Source organism: Ruditapes philippinarum, unplaced genomic scaffold (genome assembly GCF_026571515.1).
Source record: "Ruditapes philippinarum isolate M1 unplaced genomic scaffold, ASM2657151v2 ctg316_1_1_1_1, whole genome shotgun sequence".
NCBI classification, from domain to species: Eukaryota; Metazoa; Mollusca; class Bivalvia; order Venerida; family Veneridae; genus Ruditapes; species Ruditapes philippinarum.
The window spans coordinates 352,162-373,213 of NW_026855923.1; the positions used below are offsets into that span (position 1 = coordinate 352,162).

Sequence of the window (21,052 nt, forward strand, 5' to 3'; positions counted from 1 at the left end):
TAAGATGTGGTATACAATTTAGCACAATATCTATAATACGGTCTAAAATAAATACCTACATGTATTTGAAGTACAAAATAAGGCAGGAAATGACCTTTTTTCATCTATTTGATGGTATTTCTATCTTCTATTTTCAATAATTAAAAGATAAAATGCGCTTATATAGCGCGAAATATCGGTTTAATTACATGTACAATGTACTTTATCAAATCTGAGTGCAACTAAACAACTGTATACATTGAATATAGCTATCATGTGTGTCTATATAATCATTTAGAATGGATATTTAACATACATTTATTTACTCTGCCATTGCAAAAAATGCAATCAAAGTTTTGAAGTGAACCAATAAATTATAGTTTTATGATAGAACAGTGAGTACAAACTTGTTCAAGTATATCTAATTCTTTTTTTCATGGCTGTTATTTTCAGTTCTGATAAATATACAATAGTGAAATACAATATTCGGGTCAGAAAACTGGTCATGTTACATTGTTTTTTCGTACTTAATATGCTAAATGAAAACTAAACAACATAATGAAATAATCTATAACTTAAAAGCAATATGTTTCACTTTTTATTTGTTAAATCATGTATTTGAAATATTAAGAATAATACCTAAACACTAGAAATTATTAGTAAATAATCAGAAATGACATTACTGTTTGAGTCATTACTGCTTGATTAAGATAAACAATATTTTGTTAATCACAATATTAATCAAAATGTGAGATCGTTTTTTCTTATAATATTGAGTCTTATACAATACAAATAACAAGTGACTAATATATTTGTTTTATATCATTTCAAAATTATCATCATCGTTATCATTTTAAAAATACAGATAATACCTATAAAATCAAGTAAGTATAAAAGTATACATCCGAGTACATTTAAATCTTACATAAAACCCGTGATTAAAGCAATTATATCAATATTTGACATCTGCTTATCAGACAAATATTAGAAAAAAAACACTTTATTATGAAATAAATTCACTTTATAAATATAAAAAGTAAAACTTTTGAGCGATTGCTAGTCAACTTCTTCAGTGTTAACACCTGTGTTGTTATCAAAAGTGTTTTTAGAACTAGTTTTTCTGTCAATACTCAAAGGTTGTAAAAGAGTTCTTATATTCCTAGTTTGTTGAATCCCTTGACTGAAACAAAAAGGTGCTGTCTCTGTAGTAGAGGAAACTGTTGGTGGAATAGAACCACTTCCAAACAGCTGATCTTCCGTTATATTATTATCCGGTGAAAAAACATTATTAAAATTAGTTGACCTATCAAGATTTCTGTCCTCAGTCTTCACTGAAAGTTTTAAAACAGGTTTAGTTTTCTGTACACACGTTCCCTGGCTTGCAAAAGAAGCATGACTCGTGTTTGCAGTATTTTCAAAACATTTTGTCCTATCTGATGAAAAAGTGTGTTCCTCGTTGTCAGTAGATCTTCCAGACAGGGCACCTTCCGCGGACATGTTGTCTTCCGAAACAGATATGTTCATCTCTGATTTTGATAAACAGTTTTGCGGGTGTTCTGTCGAGACCGTTCTTTCAGGAGTAGTAGGAATAGGCTGGTTACTCTTTCTATAATGTAACAAAAACATACATTGTAATTCTAAATAACACATTTTTTAGGTGAGAAACATTAAAGTTCACCAAAAAACTGAAGGAGGTTTTATCTATATTGTGAAATTCAAACCGTATCTTGAAATAAAGGCAACGAATGTATAATAAATTAAATGCAAATAAGCGACACTTCTACAAAAAGATAGACAATACTAAAAATGAACATTTTATATTTGAAACCTTAAGCAGACATTTTTAAATATTTATGTTGTTTTCATTTTACAAATTTACCTCAAAACCGATTTTGTAAATATATCATCAATAACAGATCTGTTATCACTACTGTCAATATTGTTAACTTTAATATACATAACATTTTATGTTATGTTAATAAACGCTTCTTCCATTACCTAGTTTACCAATAAAAATATCTGTTAACAAGTGTACCTATTTTCCTGTATTTGTTTCCTCTTCAATTTGTTATCTATTGGCTGTTCTTGTCTTTCGACCTCCTTTACTGTGTTTCCTTCACCTAGTTGAACATTTTTACACTTGTATATCTTGACAACTTTTTCTACAACTTTAGCTCCTCCAAAACATTCACTATCGCTATCACTGGAGCAATCAGACTCCGATGAACTTTCCTCCGATTCTGAAAGATTTGTAAATAACTTTTTTAATAAATGAAAAATTGCTAATTAAAAATTAAAACGTGTTATTCATCCATAGCAACTCATCTTTCATTACTGTCTGAATATCTTTATCAAAGGACTACTATCAAAGTACTTTTTTCTTTTTGTATCATGATTTAAACGACACTAATCAAAATACTGACAAAAACTAAAGATTTAATGAAAAAATAAACTGAGTCATACTGAATATGTCGGTGCATTAACTTACCATTATATTTATCTTCGTTCTTGAAATGTTTTGTTCTGCTATCGTCATCACTACTAACCATTGTGCTGTTATCAACCTCAACGTCGTCATCACAAGAAAGATTTGTTTTAGTAGCGAGATCCCCTGATATCTGAGAGAGAGTGTCAACTCTCGAGGACGGTACTGTATAATCGTGTTGGTCAGGTATCCTGATGTTTCCTGATTGGTTAGGTAATGCATCTTGACTCAAATGTCGGTACATACTTGAATATTGATCATTTGAGCTCTGTCTTTGAAAATCAATATCTAATTGTGGTGGATAGACAGGTCCTTGTGGAATACCCGATATTGGATGGACAGAAGTTTGTAACTGCGGCATTGTTGCTGCATGATAATTTGTCAGTTGTTCAGGAGGCCAATAAGAATGCGCTCTTTGAGTAAACTGATCTTTTGATTGTTGAACGAATTCAGGTGTTGAAATAGTACGTCCGGCCTGTCGTTCACTTATAAAAGGTTGTCTGAATTGTTCATGCTGCATTATCGAATTGTAAGACGGAGGAGGCTGGTCATATGTATTTCGTTCAAATCCCACATGTGTCCAATTGTCTGCTGGAAGATACATATTGCTATCATACTGATGTAAATGAGATTGTCCTACATTAGCATAAGAAGTGTTCTGGAAGCTAGGGAAATAACTTGGTTGTGTGTCAGTCCGAATGTCTGCTGTATAATTTCGCATCGGCTGAGGCGATAAAGAACTTAGTGGTATCGGCATTTTATCTTGTGAAACGTGAGATCTATGAGGATCATTCCGATGATGGGTTTGAACTTGTGGAAATCTTTGTGATCCATGCGGTATGTTGAAAGGTGGCCCAAGATGTGGCATTTCTCTCGTTTCGCCAAACATTGAAGTATAATTAATAGACGTACTACTCTCCATCGATCGTTGTTTTCGCTGTGTTATAGCGGTTCGAAGTATTTCTATAATATTTTTTATTGTATGTAAAGAATGTTTATCAAACCAGTCAATACCGTTTACCGTTAATAACCCAACTGGTGTTTTATAGTTTCTTAATTTACGAGGCATAGTATGGACAGGTTTCAAAATCCACGGATTTTGACATCCACCCTGTTCAGTTCCCAACCCAAATCTTGAAATACCAATTGCTTCCTCAATAAAAAGGATAAGTTCTGCCGAAGTGAAATTAGAAGTGAGATAAGCAAAGACTATGCTACATTTCTTCAAAACATCTTCAACGACCATGATTTTGGACTGAGAAAATTCTTCACTGTCAAACAGTTCTATTCTTAAGTCTTCATTTAGTTCAGATTTTGCAAGATTGACTAGTTTTTGCTGAAATTCTGTTACATTGTCATAGTCATTTTTATCATAGACAATAGCAGCATCAAAAAAATTAATGAGAGTAACCTTTGGTTTTACCAATTGTTTTATAAAATTTTCTATATCCAGTGAGCTGCTTGCATTATCATTTCCTGCCATATCAGCTTTCCCTTTTTTCTTTTTCTCTTCAACAAATTGTGTATGTTCAATAACATCATCTGCTGGATCAGACTTTTTATCCCGTTTCTCTTTTTCTGACAAAGCATCTTTAGATTTATGTTGCCTTGGCAGTCTGCAAGCGCGTGCGTCTATACTGAGGTCTGTAGAAGACAAGGAGTGATAGGATTTATTCCCGTCGTTCTCAACGACACTGAGCGGTCTCTCTTGGTCTGAAATATCACCAGCGTGTGCTTGGGTGTAGTTGGATTTTAAATCATTATCAGATAATTCAGAATCGTCTGTATCATCTGTTGAATCCATAGCTTTATGTCCATTTGCTGATGGTTTATTATTTGCTTTTTGTTTATCTCCGCTCGATCCTTTGTCTAAATAGCAAATAATATGACAAATAATTACAGTTCTAAAATTCTACGTATTAAACCCAAAATACATGTATTGAAATCATTTTAGCAAATATATGTTATTTGAGGAAGCAAATTTTGTTCCAGTCTTTTGTGAAGTGGACCCGGTTCATTTAAATTGTGACAGGGCATTAACGCCATTATTTGTCCACATAGTCCTATATGTTAGGATTATGCTGTTTAAATTTACTACTAAATGAATAAGAAGTTTAAATAATGTATTGGAAAATGCTGTGATTCATGATTAACACTCCATTAGTTTAAAGTTTGACAATTTTGTCAACAATTTCAATTTGACCATTGTGAGTTTATCGAACATATTTGAAAATAAAAGATACTTTATGGCATTGTGAATGGGACCCTATTTCGACTGTATTACTTCTTGGGGAAAAAACATTGCATGATCTAAATGCACAGCTTTGAATATCATTTAGTCTTGCAATGAATAAATCAAAAGAATTATTTCTAATTACCTTCAGAGGTTTCAGGATCACTTGGGTTTGCCATCCAAATTTTTGCGACTATGTCTGTGTTAACTACTTTGTTTAACTTGTCGAAATATAGAGATACTAGCTTGCACTGAAAGTCAAAATAAATTACAAATTAATTTTAGTACAATACAAAATGTCTTACCCTGTAACACAGAATATGAATATCAATATTGTTTATTATATCAATTTTAACAAACTCAAAATACAAAGTAATATAGACTAACATATGTCAACTTTCTTTAGAAGGTTATTAGCTGAAAAGTGGAAATAATTATGTCAAAAATATTCCACAAAATAGACTGCATAAAATCCCATGTATCAGTCTACTTGCATGTGATATTGAATGCATGTTGAAAATATTGTTTTGGACCCCATATATAATATTCATTTCGCACAGAATAATTCTTACTTTAATATATAATATTGAATTTCCAAACAGGTAATTAATTATTGCTTCAGTGCGTTTCTTAATATTTGGATTAAGATATCTTAATACCAATTTTAAATATATTTTGATTGTTTTGGCTTTGAAGAGGTTAGGCTAAGACCAAGGCTTAAATTCCGCAATTAAATAGAAAACAATGTTTGCCAAAATCTTGTATACGGTCATGAAATTCAGGAAAAACAGATGTGTGTTTGATTATCTGACTTTACGTCGGTTTTATCACATTTTCATCATGATTTTATCACATTTTCATCATGATTTCTGTCATATCTCGATTTCCCAATAAACTCAATGAGTCCATATCTAATATCAGTTGTAGAAACGACTAAGGATTGAACCAGCGACCTTGGATTACTAATTCAAATAAGGTAATGCTCTCCCTATTGAGCAAAGTTGGTGGTTTGAAATAAATTGTTATGTGAATATAAAGAACAGAACAGAACAGAAAGTTTATTTTGACGTATACAAAGTACATAGTCAATTACATAATACATTCATTCATACATACATACATGTATATACAATCACAAAATGCAAATTTCTTGAAGGTGAACAGTTTAATCTATTTTGTTTCCTTCAGTATAGGATTTGAAATAATCAGTTTAACATATATTACATAGTTTAATATTGAGTTACGAACATGTTGACAAAGATAGCGTGAATTTCACATACATTATTGTATCACTTGCAATAAAGTTATCTATAAATACGTAATAAACACCGATATTAGATTTCGCAAGGGAGCTAATTAATGTAGTCTTGTCCATATTGTATATAACGAGTTATAAAAATTGATCTTATATGAAAATAACTGAAAAAAAGCAATAATGTTAAAAAAAAGTTTAAAATCAATTAGTTGGGTTATGCAACGTATGCATTAGGCTCATTTTAATTTTGTAGATGTGAATCAATTAATATTAATTTATTATTATGAGAGATATATAATTTATTCACCATGTTTACAAGTATTAACCTATTTACACACTACTGTGTTGATTATTAACGAAATTGCCTTCAATACATTTAAGATTGAATAAATAGATTAAATATTTTACCATATTCAAGTCGTGATCTATAGATTCCCCCTTAGTGGAATTAATTTCCTTTACGTATTTCATTTTGCTTACTATTGAATGAAAATCTCCATTCACGTTATAGATATAGAAATAAATATTTAATATTTTCAACCACAAAACACGTGCATATATATCATATATTACCGGCATTTTCTAAAGAAATTTCACGGAAAATAGAAACTTCGGAAACTTCCGAATGTATTATAAATATCCGCGTGGTTTTTCCTACTTTCGGTTTTGAAAAATCTGTTGGTATATTAGATAATTTCCAAATAACGACACATTTAATATGATATTTGTCTTCAAGTTATTCTTTATAAAAGAAGAAAAGTTAGATTTAAAACTATGATTAAGCAGATCAAAGTCAGAGTTGCTATAACTATAGACTCTATCTATTACATTGGACGGAATCACTGCTGGACGTAATGAAATGAATGTTTATTTAAAACGAAAAGAGCATGTGATTTAAAATAATGAAATGATATAGTATGGCTGCTTTATCAAAAATAGACATGTGTAAGTGATAGGATTACAATATGACTGAGATAATCTTCTATTTGATAAATAAGGATCATCGTCGATCCAAGGCATTTAGATCTGTGTTCGTCTACTTCCTTACGGGCCTCATTTACGTCATGACGATCGGAATGAATGTGGGTCAATGAATGTGCGCGTTTGTCAAAATAAAGATAAAAATTCATAACTAAATAACTTATTCACAACTCTTAATTAAAAATCAATGAAGTTTTCTTAAATAAGAAGCAGTATGTTTAACCTCTAAATTAAAATGAAGGTTAAATCAGTTACCTGAAAATTTCTATCAACTTTCCAGCGGTATTTCCAATGTTACTAAAAATAGATGGTTACTCCTATCTGGTTCCCATTTCATGTTTAAACCAACTGAAACGGGATACATTATACCCTGCCTTCTGACCTAATTTATGATAGAATTTCCAACTTAATTTCGTAATGCATTATCTAGCTTGCTGATAAAGTATCAGCTGTTAAGAAATTCTTAAATTCAGTAGTTAAATGAAACCAGAAACTTTAAACGCAAAAATATGCACCATTTGCTTCTTTGAAATTATTGTTGGGGAAAACAGCAAAAATAGGTCATTGAGGCCCTGCAATATGTATTTACAAACAGAAACAGAGTGAGTTGCCGTCCGGTTTTTCATTAATTATTTGTAAAATGCGAATGTCAGTGATTATAGAATTGATTTCAAATGTGCTTGTAAAGAAGTGTTGTCTAAAATTATGAGGTTTTTATCAAAGAATCATCATAACCTACCGGGTTTTTTTGTTTATTTTTTTTTGTGCGTGTGTGTTGTTTTTTGTTTGTTTTTTGTTTTTTTTTGTTTTTTTTTTTGGGGGGGGGGGGGGGTTTTTGGGGGGGGGGGGGTTGTCAGATACCTATATAAAAACCCCTTTCTCTTTAGGTTCGGATTTTTCTTAATCGGACTTTACTATGGATTCTAGGCTTACTATGGATTCTAGGCTTAATATTGAGGCAGGGTCCATCCGCCTTTGGCATGTCCACCAAAGATTAAATACTCTATTGTAAGATCATTTGCTTGCCCCAAATTTAGCTTTTGACGATGTTGTTTAAATTTCCAAAACAACTACATGTAATTAGTTGTCACAGTGTTCAGACTGCGCCGTACACGTGCGCTTCTATATTTTTATGCGCAAGTCATGCTGTGCTTATATGCTATATTTTTCTTTTCTTGTAAAGAGGATCTATTATAGTATATTATAATCATTTGTTATACGAACTTTGACCTATGGCTAAATTCCGAGTCCGTATGACATCCGAGATAATGCAGATTTTTCAATCGGAACACAAAGTTGGACGGAAAGGACCTAGAATTTAAATGCGATTGATATCAATGTTAACAAAATAGTAATAATTTTTGCTAGAATTTAAATTTAGTTGTATTAATTGTTAATGATGATTTTCAAAAGCAATTTATACGTATAACAAAAGCGATCAGTGAGTCAGCACTGGCGTAGCTACTATTTGGCCATGTATAGTCCCGGGCCTACAAGTTGGTCAAGAATTGACATTTTCAAAAGTCCCAATAAAAACAGGCGGGGTGGGGTTGGTAGTGGGTTCAGGTCGTAAGGTCTAATCAAGTGTGTTTTAGGCGTATGCATGATCGATTTACCATCCTGATCTAGTAAAGTTTGCATCGAATCTTTGTTTGTTTTATGTTTTTTGGGTTTTACGTCACATCGACACAGTATAGGCCATATCGCGACGTTCCAGCTTTACTGGTGGAGGAAGACCTCAGGTGCCCTTCCGTGCATTATTTCAGGCACGAACGGGCACCTGAGAAGAACCACCGACGTTTCGTAAGCTAACTGGATAGCTTCCTCACATGAAAGAATCCAAAGTCCCTGTCGGGATTCGAACCCACAGCAGCTGCTCACAGCGGTGAGGGGCAAGTGGTTTGAAGTCAACGACCTTAACCATTCGGCCATGGACGCCCCTGCATCGAATCAAATTCATAGTTTAAAATTATTGTTTTGATAATTTTCCTTCAATATACTTTGGAACGCGCATTTTGATCTTTTTTATCTGAACTTGTTTTCGGGTTTATAACGGCTAAGCCCCCAGACCCCTATTATGGGCCCCTGCCTAATGTTAGCTATAACTCGAAATAAAATCATTCAACTTAAAACCATGTGTAATATGCACAAGAACTTGAGCTACCGATCAATCCTGTAAAGTTTCATTGAAATTGCATTAAAATAAGTACGTGGTATAACAGGAGTATATATTCGAGACAAATATCAAAATTAAAATCATGTAAGGCAATAATCAATGAAACGAAAAATGTTGATCAGATGCACAACTAGACAAGGTATTGATCATTCCCTAAAGTTTTCATGAAATTGCACCAGTATTTTCTGAACAGTAGCACGTCCGTTTAACTCACAACGAGTGAAAAATGTCCATCGGTAAAAATGTTGTGAGCAACTTCCGTTCCTCGTTGTGAGCACCCATCTATGACGAGTGACACGATAAACAAGGTGAGTTTTTCATAATTTTTGAAGATTACAGACATTTATGTAAAAATATCGGAATGCAGTTAGCTAGCGATGTGTTTTCCGAGTATGCACATGTAAAGATATTGCCTGTTGGTGGACAATTTGATGGAAATACCGTGCGACGCAGTCACTCGGGGTAGCTGGAAAACTGGAGACAACTTCTCTTTGGACCTAATTTAACATTGAAAACGTCGATTCTGGTGACGTTTTGTGCATTCTAACCTAAAACAGATGCCCACAAGTCTTCAGCGTAAATTATTATCTGAAAAGCTTCGTAGAAACGAAGATATACCCTTTTTTGCTTTAATCCTCGTTGTGAGCACCATAACCTCGTTGTGAGCAAGACAAGCGCAGTGCTTTTCTGGTTTTTGTTAAGAATTCATGTTTAAAATTAAAACGGAAAATCAATAAATGTCTTTTCAATGCCGTAAAACACACTACAAATCTGTTCCATTAAAATATACTGCAAAATTAAAGAAAGAGTACTAAAACAATGGCAACAGTAAGGATCGAACCACAAACCTCTCAATTATCAGGCATTCTCTTTACCGACTGTCCTATTGTGAATTAACGAAAACTTTCACATTAAGCTGGCGTGACTTTCAATCCATGACTAATATACTCCACATTAATTCTCGTAAGCTACACGGACCAAACCGAAGTGGGATCGAATATTTAAATGAGTCCTATAATGTATTCATAATTGACAGGTCAATAAAATCAGACTATCAGACCATATATACGTGTTGATTATAAGGAAGGAAGTAAAAATGATATGTTTACCATGACATATTTACCTGTAATAATTTTAATGGAAGTCTAGTAATAACGATTGACCTGTAGGAAGGGTTAAGCTATAGTTTTAGAATAGATGCCGTCTTTGAGACTCTCCTTTGTCCATTGCTCATAACATTATCATCATTATCATAATAATAATAATAATAATAATAATAATTATAATAATAATTATTATTATTATTATTATTATTATTAGATTGTGATTATGTGCGTTTCTATGAATGAAGGCTTAGTAATAATGAGTATCAACAAGACACATTTTGGCATTTCGGAAAATTGTGGTTTATTTTCTACGAAATTCATTTAATTATAAAAAAAGGTTCCCAAAACTAAATTACCAACATTTGCACTGGGTTTATATGTTCCATAAATAACACACTTAACTAAATTTTACTCCACACCCAATACCATGTATACACTTAAATATGGGAAACAAGAATTAAATGAGCCGCGCCATTACAAAACCAACATAGTGTGTTTGCGACCAGCATCCAGACCAGCCTGCGCGTCCGCGCAGTCTGGTCAGGATCCATGCTGTTTACAATTAGTTCCTCTACTTGTAATACGGTTTGTAGGCGAATAGCATGGATCCTGATCAGACTGTGCGGGTGCGCAGGCTGGTCTGGATCCATGCTGGTCGCAAACGCACTCTGATGGTTTTGTAGAGGCGCGGCTAAAATGTTGATGCTGCACATCAAAGACGCCGCCAAATAAAGTGAGCAGTCACAGAGGTAAATAAAAATATCTCCGTTGCGCCGAGAATATGTCCATTTTGCCGGCATGTATAATCCTTCAAAACATTAAAAATAAAAAATAAATCATATTGAATTTTAAAAAAAAAACACTTCCATAAAGATATTACAGTCAATATATAGAATACGTTTTAGTTAGATTATTGCTATTTATAAACATTCATTGTGCGTTTATACAAAATTGTCTCCGTTGCGCGCAGATTCTGAATATGTCCATTTCGTAGGCATGTATATAATCTTCCAAAACATCAAAATAAAAAAATCCTATTGAAATTTAAAACACACTTTTTTGTTGATATATATAATTTATTTTAGTTCGATAATTGCTATTGTTATAATTATTATTTATAACCATACATTGTTCTCTTTACAGTAAATTATTCCCGTTGCACCAAGAATATGTCCATTTTGCGGCCATTTTACAAGGATAGAATCCTTTAAAGCAACCTATTGCAAATACATAAATACAAATATATCTACTAGCCGCGGCGTGCACGCGGCGTCTAATAAAGTTTATATATATATATATCTTTATTCCACATAGGCAAAACATTGTCTGAATGATAAAATTATTGTATTTTTAATATCATTTAAAAAAAAAAACAACTAGTACACTGTATAGTGTCTTAACTATGCAGCTTACATACTTAGATCGACCTTATGGTCCAATAGCAGATCGGTTCCAGTGCAACATATGATCGGTCCAAAGTATTTAAAAAATCCCATTTTTCGCGACCCTTTGGTTAGTGAAAAACTTATATTGTCCCCATATTTATATATTTTGAGTCCTTTATTATAAGGTTATATGTGTATTAGGCGCGGTTCAAAATGATGTCATCAGCAGTAGTCTGATAAAAACTTTTGTTTCACAATTAAAACATTTCTTAATAGCGGAATAAATGTAAACTGATCTAAACTCAAAGTTGATGTACTCCTTTGAACAAAATCAGCGGTGGGCACAAGTGGCTGGCCAAATGTTAAAAGAAAAATACATTTGTGTCATATAAAGAATCATTCTATACTAATTAATTAACATTCCTTATTTTCTTTCTTTTATTCCAGTTTAAAACAGAACTAAAAAAACAGACTTGCCTAGTATATAACTGTTTCACTCTTGAACCATTTTGCTGTGATTTAATCACGTGATGATTACGTTAAACATAGAACGCCATTTAATGGAATTTCCAACAGAAAGAACGCAGGTAAATAATTATTTTTTTTTCGTACACGCATAATACACGTACATTGGTCGATCTTTTTTCCGAAAACTCAGATATTCATATTTTAGTTTCTTGGTATACCGATAGTTTCTTTTTTATTCTGTTATATTTATTTATATCTAAACAGTTATGATGCATTTGAAAAAGAGAAGTTAACTGTATACAAACGTATGCATTTATGTATTATTATACTTGTACAATATCGTTCAAATAGATATAATAATAATAACAATAATAATAAGTAATAGTTATAGTACATGAAAAAAAGCCCTTTAATCTTGAATCAATCTTGGAAACAATTTACAATCCGCCTCTAACATTGGATGTCTTTTGTATATTTTTTTGCGGCAGCGAAAAAACTTCCTTATCATAAATAACTGTAATGTAGCTAACGATTTATTTATTTATTTATCTGTTTCTATTACAAAAAAGAAAACATTATGTTATTGCGATAAAACAGTTATAGTATATGAAACTCGTTAGTTACGGGGGAATAACACTGGCTGGGGCGACATCTCGGGATGTTTCTGAAAAAAAAAAATTGTCACGGCCTTACAGCCTCGCCATTTTTTTAGCAGAAACACCCCTTGATGTCGCCCCAGCCAGTGTTATATCCTCGTAACTAACTCGTTTCATGTACTATAACTATTACTACTAATAATAATGATAATAACAATACTATGAATAACGTATAAATAGTATGTTTCCGTGATACATAACCCAAATTGAATCAAATTAATAAAAGCCTAACTTGCAAAAATACATTGAATGTTATTCCCAACTGTAAACATGTACGGAGGCTGTCCTTAAAGTTTACGGTATTGTGCTTAAGCTAATATAACACATGCAATTTTTTATCATAGAAAATCAGTATTTATTAGCACTTGAATAATGAAGAGTTATAAAAACGCAAAAGAATAAATAAGTATAAACAAACAAATATGTCAAAAACTAACTCCCGGAGTATGAGCATTACAACGAAGAAGTGTACACTAAGAGACACGTGGCAACTGCATGATACTACCCATGTTTCCCGTGCAGATCAAGATCATAGGGCGCACCAGTTTCGTCTGGTCATGTGTTGCACTGTTTGTGAATCAGCCAATACATATTTTAAATTTTTCGTTGGTTTTGTGCAGATCGAAATATGGACAATACATTGGTGGTATGTAGCGAATCACTTTGGCAAAGGTATAAAGACATATTTGAAGAAGCAAAAAATAACGTGAAGCATTCCTATATTGTATACGTAGAGCAGGGCGGCCTCAAGTACATGTATCAAGATAGTTGAGGCATGGCCGGGTGGTTAACGCGTCGGTCTAGTAATATAAGGAATGCTAGCCGCATATGGGTTCAAACCCCGACAGCGGCAAGCCATTGTTTCTCTTGGCTCATTGCCTACTACTTGTTGGTTCCAGTAACGGATTCGAGCTTTTAACACAATCGAACTAAAATAAATTGATATAAACTAAATAAAACGACATTGAGGCAGAGAAGGTTCTCAATATTTATAGATTCATAAAATTTGCCAACTGATAAAAAAGGAATAAAGTACATGTATGTACTATATAATTAAATAGGTACTTTTATTAATTAGTGTCCAGCTTTATTTGTCATCCAATGAAAACGCTGTATTTCTTCAAAATTCTGTGCGTTAATTTTCATAGAAGTACAAAAGTCGATACTATATCGAATTCCGTCCATAGTCGAGTTCTATTTTTCATAGTACTTCATAAAACCGCACAGTGACCTTATAAAGTGAATGATAATGAGGCCAAATAAAGCTTGACACTAAATATGTTAGTATTCATCCGTGCTGTTCTACAGAAATTAGAAACATTCTCCTGTCGCTATCGCTCCCGTCGAAGTTTCTAATTTCTGTAGAACAGCACGGATGAACACTAACATATACATAGTAAATGTTATAGTAAATTCACAGGTCAATCTTATTATTTCTACTTCAAAAAATAATTATCACAGCTTAATTATGATACAATGGCCTAAGTACTAACACTTATAACGCTAAATATCTGATATCAAAACCATTCATCAGTTTCAGACAAAAAAATAAATAAGAATATAACTAAACAGAGAGTACTGCAGATCATTTAATAATTCCATAGAATAACAAGCCGCTCTTATCAGTATAACTATATAATACATTGTACATGTATATTAAAAGTTCGAATATTAATTTATTATTGCATTAAAATGTGAGGTATTCACCAATGCTCCCCCCCCCCACACACACACACACACACACACATACACACACACGCACACAAACACACAAAAAGAAGAAAACAGATTTATGAGGACGCTATATATAATATATAAATATATAAACAACTAAATTAATGCTATTATGTAAATCGCAACATAATTAACTGCACAACATGAACATATTCGATACATATTTCGACGCAGCTGTTGCAAAAATGAGACAGACTATCGAGATTTGATGTTGCAGATATTAATCTTAAGGATTATAACGAGGCTTCTTTAAAGGCCCATGCAACCTTAAAAATGTCATTTTTTTATTTATCTGAAACTTTTTATTTTTGCTGACCTGTTATAGTTTCCAAACGCATTGGTCAGATAGTTGAGCTATCTTAAGTTTCTTTTTCGTTCTAGAAATAAGTACATTTAAAGTGATTCAGTATTTTTATGGAAGTCAAAATGAGCCGCGTCACGACAAAACCAACGTAATGGGTTTGCGACCAGCATGGATCCAGACCAGCCTGCGCATCCGCGCAGTCTGATCAGCTATCAGTTCTTTCTACTTGTTATAGGGTTTGTAAGCGAACAGAATGGATCCTGATCAGACTGCACGGATGCGCAGGCTGGTCTGGATCCATGCTGGTCGCAGACGCATTACGTTGGTTTTGTCGTGACGCGGCTCAAATACCTTCATTTTGCCACATTTGTGACAACTTGTTTCTTATTCGGAGCTATTTTCGTCAGATGATTATTATTTCATATGTTTTTAATCCACACATGTTTCTCTTTTCTATACAGATGATTGTTTTTTTTCTGAGGATTAATGTTTCAGATATTTAGCTGAACGAATACTACTTCCTGTATTCATTGTGCAAAAGCAATCTCTAAAATCGCAAGAAAATCATTGTGCAAACGTTAAGAATATTAAACAATAACACATTTTGACCAATAAAGAGGTAAAAATATCGTAAGTTCAGTATGATTCTAATGGAATCAGATATCTGCTAAAGACCGGTTGTAGATTTTATGAATTCATTATTTCATCTTCATGAATTCACAATTTCATCTTCATGGTTCCACGATTTCAACTTCACGAATTTGCAATCTCAGCTTCATGAATTGAAGTCAAGAAGCCGAAATCGTGAATTCATGAAGTTGAATTCATGAAGTTAAAATACATGTAGTAAATTCGTGGATTTGAAATGGCAGTTTCATTTAGAGTATCGTCAAGTTCAAAATAATAAAATAAAATGAAGTTGAATTCATGACGTTGAAATGGAAATACGAGTATCGTGACGGTGAAAGTTGAAATCGCGATTCATGTAGTTGTATTGATAAATTCATGAAATTCAAAATGTCCTTAACGGTTTTTCGTACATTTCTTTTTATATTTTAAAACTACGCCTTCAAAGTGTTGTCAAATTTTCAATATGTCAAATTCAACCTGATATGAAACAGACTTTATACTAAACAAATTTTGTTTACACAAGAAATAAAATTTGAGATTTACATGACTATTTGTAATAATCTCTTTAGAATAGACGAATATTGCATGCATATCAAAATATGAGAGATCGTTTTTTGGTTTAGGCCATCATGCATTTAAAATATATTTGGTACTTGAATTGGCTCTTGGCTGAAAATAAAACAATTATCTGAAAAGAAAACATCCTTTGATAACGGTTTATTTGAAATATTTACCTGGCAACTTGTTACTTGAGAAAAATCTAGTATCCTGTTTTGTATATGGCATATACACTGTATTTGGGAAAATTATTCGACATTTTGAGAAAATTGAGTTATAAAATTGCCTTATACATAATATTATTTTATCGTTTTAAACATGTATAATGATGGTAGTATAATTCAATTCTTTCAAGAAACAAAGTTGATTGAGGTTTTTTTTTGTTTTGTTTTTTTGTTTTTTTTATTAAATTTTTTATTGTTGATATTTTTTTTGGAAGGGGTGCTGCTTTAGGGGAATTGTTTTTGAAATTAAAAGAAGAAGAACGGCTATTTTGGGATGGGAATGAGGCCTGCTTATGTCCCATAGAAAAAAAATGCCCTGATTTTTATGATACAATTAAACTTTAGTCCGAAAAAAAAAAGAATTCTATGTCTGTCAAAATGCATTTGATCAAAATACAAGTATAATACAATGTACAATGTATTTGACTTTTATTTGACATTGCTTTTATTTAATCAGAAATGACTTTGCAAACATCCATTGCATAATTCCTCAACCGAAATTTAAATTAGTCGAAATAGTTATCAGAAAAACAAATTGCCTTTGTACAATGCAATTTAATCTACATACATTTAAAAGTAACATATTCACTTCTGTACCATCAAATAAATATATTTTTATTGTACCAATATATTACTGATTTATTTAGTTATTAATTCAACATGTATTTTCATTGATATATTATTCTTTTGATTTATATTCAATGTCAAAATGCTATAAACAATATATGTCATTTTTATACTTTATAGTTTTAAAAATCAAAACTTACATCTAATTTAAAGTTGATCAAAAGAATATCCGATGCTAAGTTAGAAAATATATCACAATTCAAGGTCCGCTGTCTTTATTTCAATTATAAAAAATTAGGAAATTAAAAAAAAGTGTTCGAAGATCAAAGGACATAAATTACTATTAAAACATTTGGACTTTCCTATAAGGCCAAACAAATTTCAACATTTTTTCTCTATGCGCTTTATATTCAATAATATTTGTGTAAATAAGACATGATGGTAGTAACAATGAAGAAGATCAGAAAAAAACATTGAATGTAAGCATTAAATGAAATGTGTTGACCGTTAATGATTTACTGACAAAGGGGGTTACCTACGTTGTTAATCTTGGTGACGTGTCGTGCAGTTTTACGTGTATAATCAACATTTTTTTGAATGATGCCTCCGACATATGTTTGCCTGGTTATAACTTAATAGTCAAGATATCATTTTAGAACATGTAAATTTTCTTTCCTTTTTTAGCTTTGTCAATTAAACAACAACACTTGAACAATTGAAGTTACTAATAAATAAAACATCTTAGAGCAATATGAACAGTTCATAAAATGAGTCATCAGTCATATTTTTTTACCAAGGACATCCGAATAAGACCGGATAAAGAAAACTCGTCAACCGCTGTAGCATCAGACCACTTGTCAATTCGAACATTAAACCGGACATTAAACCTTCAAGTCTTAAGTTTACTGTAGTGCTAACGCTTCAATAACGAGTATATACCTCTTGTGCTCAATTACTGCTGAGAAATCTTAATAATTTTAACATTTGGGAAGTTGTGCTTTTATTCAGCTGCCTTCCCGTTCAATGCAGTTGGCATAAATTCTAGCCTATTTGAATACTCGGGGGTAATGCATTAGGGTGTTCATGAATACCCAAGGGATTCTAATGGTTCTACCCCTGGCATGTCAGTGGGACATAAAACTTACCTGAAGAATCAAAAGTATATTTGCGGTCCATCAAATACTTCCACCAGTCCATACATATACATGTATATATTTTATTTTTTATTGTCTTTTTTCATCTTCATTAATATCAATTTTTCATCAATATTATATTTCAATATCATTTTATTATCATTTTTTATTTTTTGCAAAGTATGTAATTATACCTGGATTTTCCACATTCTGCATGGCAATTATATAAAGTTTAAGACTAAATGTAATTTACAAGGGAAGAAATATGCTAAGTACAATAATGATCATACCCTTGAAACAATGATTTTGTTTGCAATATTAGGTATGTGAGATAAATATAGATACTGGAGTTCCCGAATAAATATCCAAGGCAGAAGTAAAATAAAGTATAGAAAGTTTAATTTCAGTCACAAAGTAACATTTCACATTGTCAGAGTAAGTAAGTAAATTGTTTATTATAGTGACATTGTACATATATCAATTTCACATACATACAAAGACACCCGGCCCATCAAACTGTGATCAATACATAGATTTTAAAATGGAAACTTGTCAGAGTATGTGGAGAACGTCAAAGAAAATATGTACAAAATATTGAAAAATGAAAAATAATCTGAAAATATACATAAATATTATTCTTTTCAGCTAATTTTAAACCTACAAAATGTTGGAAACAGAACAAAAATACAACGAATGGTCGCATTATGAAATCGTAACGCTTAAACTTTCTTTTATTTAACTTTTGATACAAATACAAAAATAATTGTATTTCATACATCAATCATAAAATATGTTGGTTACGGTTCAAAGAATACAGATCAACATGCCTCTGAACAATCAATATAATTGAGCCGCGTCACGACAAAACCAACATAGTGCGTTTGCGACCAGCATGGATCCAGACCAGCCTGCGCAGGCTGGTCTGGATCCATGCTTGTCGCAAACGCACTATGTTGGTTTTGTCATGACGCGGCTCATATTATGTTGTAAACCCAATTCATAGCGAATAGAGAAGGGAAAGACATTAAACTTTTTCGTTAAAATCATATCGATCCTCAATAAATTATTATGATTTAAAATTCTGATTAGATAGCTTTTTAAATATTACGTCGACAAGCCTTAAGTTTCATAAACATATATTTAAATGTGGCGGTCAGGAAATTCCGTTGGCAATTTTGAATTAGTTGGTAATTCCAAACAGCGTTTAAATTAATTACCGGTGTATAGGGAAATTTAAAAAAAGTAGTTATAGTACTTACACTTAATGAAAGTCTTTTGAAATGTTAATTGAATTTTCTTAATTTGCCAGGCTGTATCTCCTGCTATAACTGAGATATAAACATGTACATGTATATTCATTCACCTCAAGTTAGATGTCCTTAGATATAGTACACTACATTTGTCCTCAAACGTAAACAACAATGAAAAACAAATATAAACATAGTATAAAATAAAATAATTGACAAACTATAGGTTCACCGTCGTTATACATTACCAATAAAACAAATGCGTAAAGAAAAAAAGGTTCGGGTAGGATAAAAAAGAGTTACAATTAGAAAGTCCCCGAACCGTAAAGTTTTGTTATTTATCACGTTTATGCGTCAATCATTAAACTTTTTATATATTTTTTCTTTCACATTCCATTGAATGAGGCTGACCTTTAATAGTGATAATCTTTTCTGATGGAGAGCAAGACAGATCTGCAAGACATCCCTGCGCGTCTTTATATGGATTCCCCAGGAATCGAATGGCGCTATGGACTCCCTGATTACTCTGTAGTTAACAAAAAGTTTTTAGCGGAAAGGACAAAAGTACACAAAGAAGGGTCGCTGGAAAAAGTGGTTGAGGATTTAGTGAAAACATGGGAGATGGAAACAGGGAATAAACTTAATCCAAAAGTAAGTATAACTGTACAATCATTTTATACCCGATTTAATAGATATAATGGTCTGTTTCAACTGTTATGTTCGTATGACTACATGTAAATATATAAGCACTATTTGCAAAAGTGTTTATGATTTTGATGCTCGTAAAGATCGAACACTGCATAACCACTTAAATTAAAAGAATCAACTCCTCTGAATTATTTTAAATCGATTCTCAAATGCTCTAAATTAAGCTGATTCCAAGGCTCGCGATCCATGCTCTCTAATATAAAATTGCATGCTCCTTTAAAAGCGTTTTCTTTAAGCCATCGCCTGTCTTAACAGGTCAGCTACTTCGCACTCATTGCTGTTAAGAAATAAATGTATGTTATTTTTAAGGACTGGGTAACAGTCGATCAGGACAACTTCTTCGTCAGGGTGAATGGTGGAGAAAAATTCACCAAAGATGATTATGTAAAAGATGGTAACTACAACCTAATGCTCCGTAACTGCCCACTCTATGATGCCGGCAAACACAGCTTTGATTCCTCGCAGGATCTTTTTAGAGGAGTTTTCAAGTCTGGGTTTGCATGGGAGGTCCTTGACGTATTCTCTGGTAATTTCTTTAACATTTATTCTATATTCCGTTTCTGATTTCTGGTTTCTTATCAATGCACATAGTTCGGGGTGGGTTGGTGATAGGTTATAATAATTACAACTATTTGCTTGTTCCGATCAGTGTTAAATTGTACATAAACATATTAATTTTTCTATTATCAACTCATTTTTTTATTAAATGTTCTAACAGGTCCGCCAACAGTAGCCTTCACGTGGCGACACTGGGGAAACTTCGAAGGTCAATACAAACAGACACCTGCAACAGGGGAAACTATAGAAATGTTCGGTTGTTGCGTTGCTAAGGTTACCGATCAACTCAAAATACAGTCGGTTGATGTATATTTCGATCCAAACATCATGATGGCAACATTTACCGGCTGTACTGGCGGGAAGATATGTCCTCTCTCACACTGATGTATTGTCTGGAGCGCTAAAATTAAAACGAAGGCATTAAAATTGATATAGACAAAGATGGATCACAGATAAAAACTGCAGTTTAAGACCGGATAAAGAAAACTTGTCAACTGCCGCTGTAGCATCAGACCACTTGTCAATACGGACATTATTTTAACCTCCAAGTCTTTATAACAATGTTTACTGTAGTGCTAACGCTTCATTAACGAGGATATTTCCTCTTGGGCTCAATTACTGCTGCGATATCATTTGGGAAGTTGTGCTTTTATTCAGCTGCCTTC

At 32.4% G+C, this 21,052-nt stretch overlaps 2 protein-coding genes across 4 annotated transcripts; one reads left to right on the forward strand and one right to left on the reverse strand.

Annotated features, from left to right (window-relative positions):
• Positions 1 to 564: 564 nt before the first annotated feature.
• LOC132744834 (uncharacterized) lies at positions 565 to 17,043 on the reverse strand. Of its 3 annotated transcripts, none has more exons than XM_060733623.1 (5): positions 16,942 to 17,043; positions 4,843 to 4,948; positions 2,468 to 4,333; positions 2,015 to 2,219; positions 565 to 1,585 (listed from the first exon to the last, which is right to left on the reverse strand). In XM_060733623.1, exons 2-5 carry the CDS (start codon positions 4,874 to 4,876, stop codon positions 1,036 to 1,038), a joined length of 2,655 nt encoding a protein of 884 aa, XP_060589606.1. In that variant the 5' UTR covers positions 4,877 to 4,948; positions 16,942 to 17,043; the 3' UTR covers positions 565 to 1,035. The 3 variants fall into 3 exon arrangements, with proteins under 3 accessions (XP_060589606.1, XP_060589605.1, XP_060589604.1); XM_060733622.1 differs by lacking the exon at positions 16,942 to 17,043 and adding an exon at positions 7,189 to 7,294; XM_060733621.1 differs by lacking the exon at positions 16,942 to 17,043 and adding an exon at positions 6,361 to 6,507.
• LOC132744835 (uncharacterized) lies at positions 12,067 to 20,786 on the forward strand. Its single transcript, XM_060733624.1, has 4 exons — positions 12,067 to 12,187; positions 19,527 to 19,772; positions 20,139 to 20,355; positions 20,548 to 20,786. Exons 2-4 carry the CDS (start codon positions 19,557 to 19,559, stop codon positions 20,769 to 20,771), a joined length of 657 nt encoding a protein of 218 aa, XP_060589607.1. The 5' UTR covers positions 12,067 to 12,187; positions 19,527 to 19,556; the 3' UTR covers positions 20,772 to 20,786.
• Positions 20,787 to 21,052: the final 266 nt, after the last annotated feature.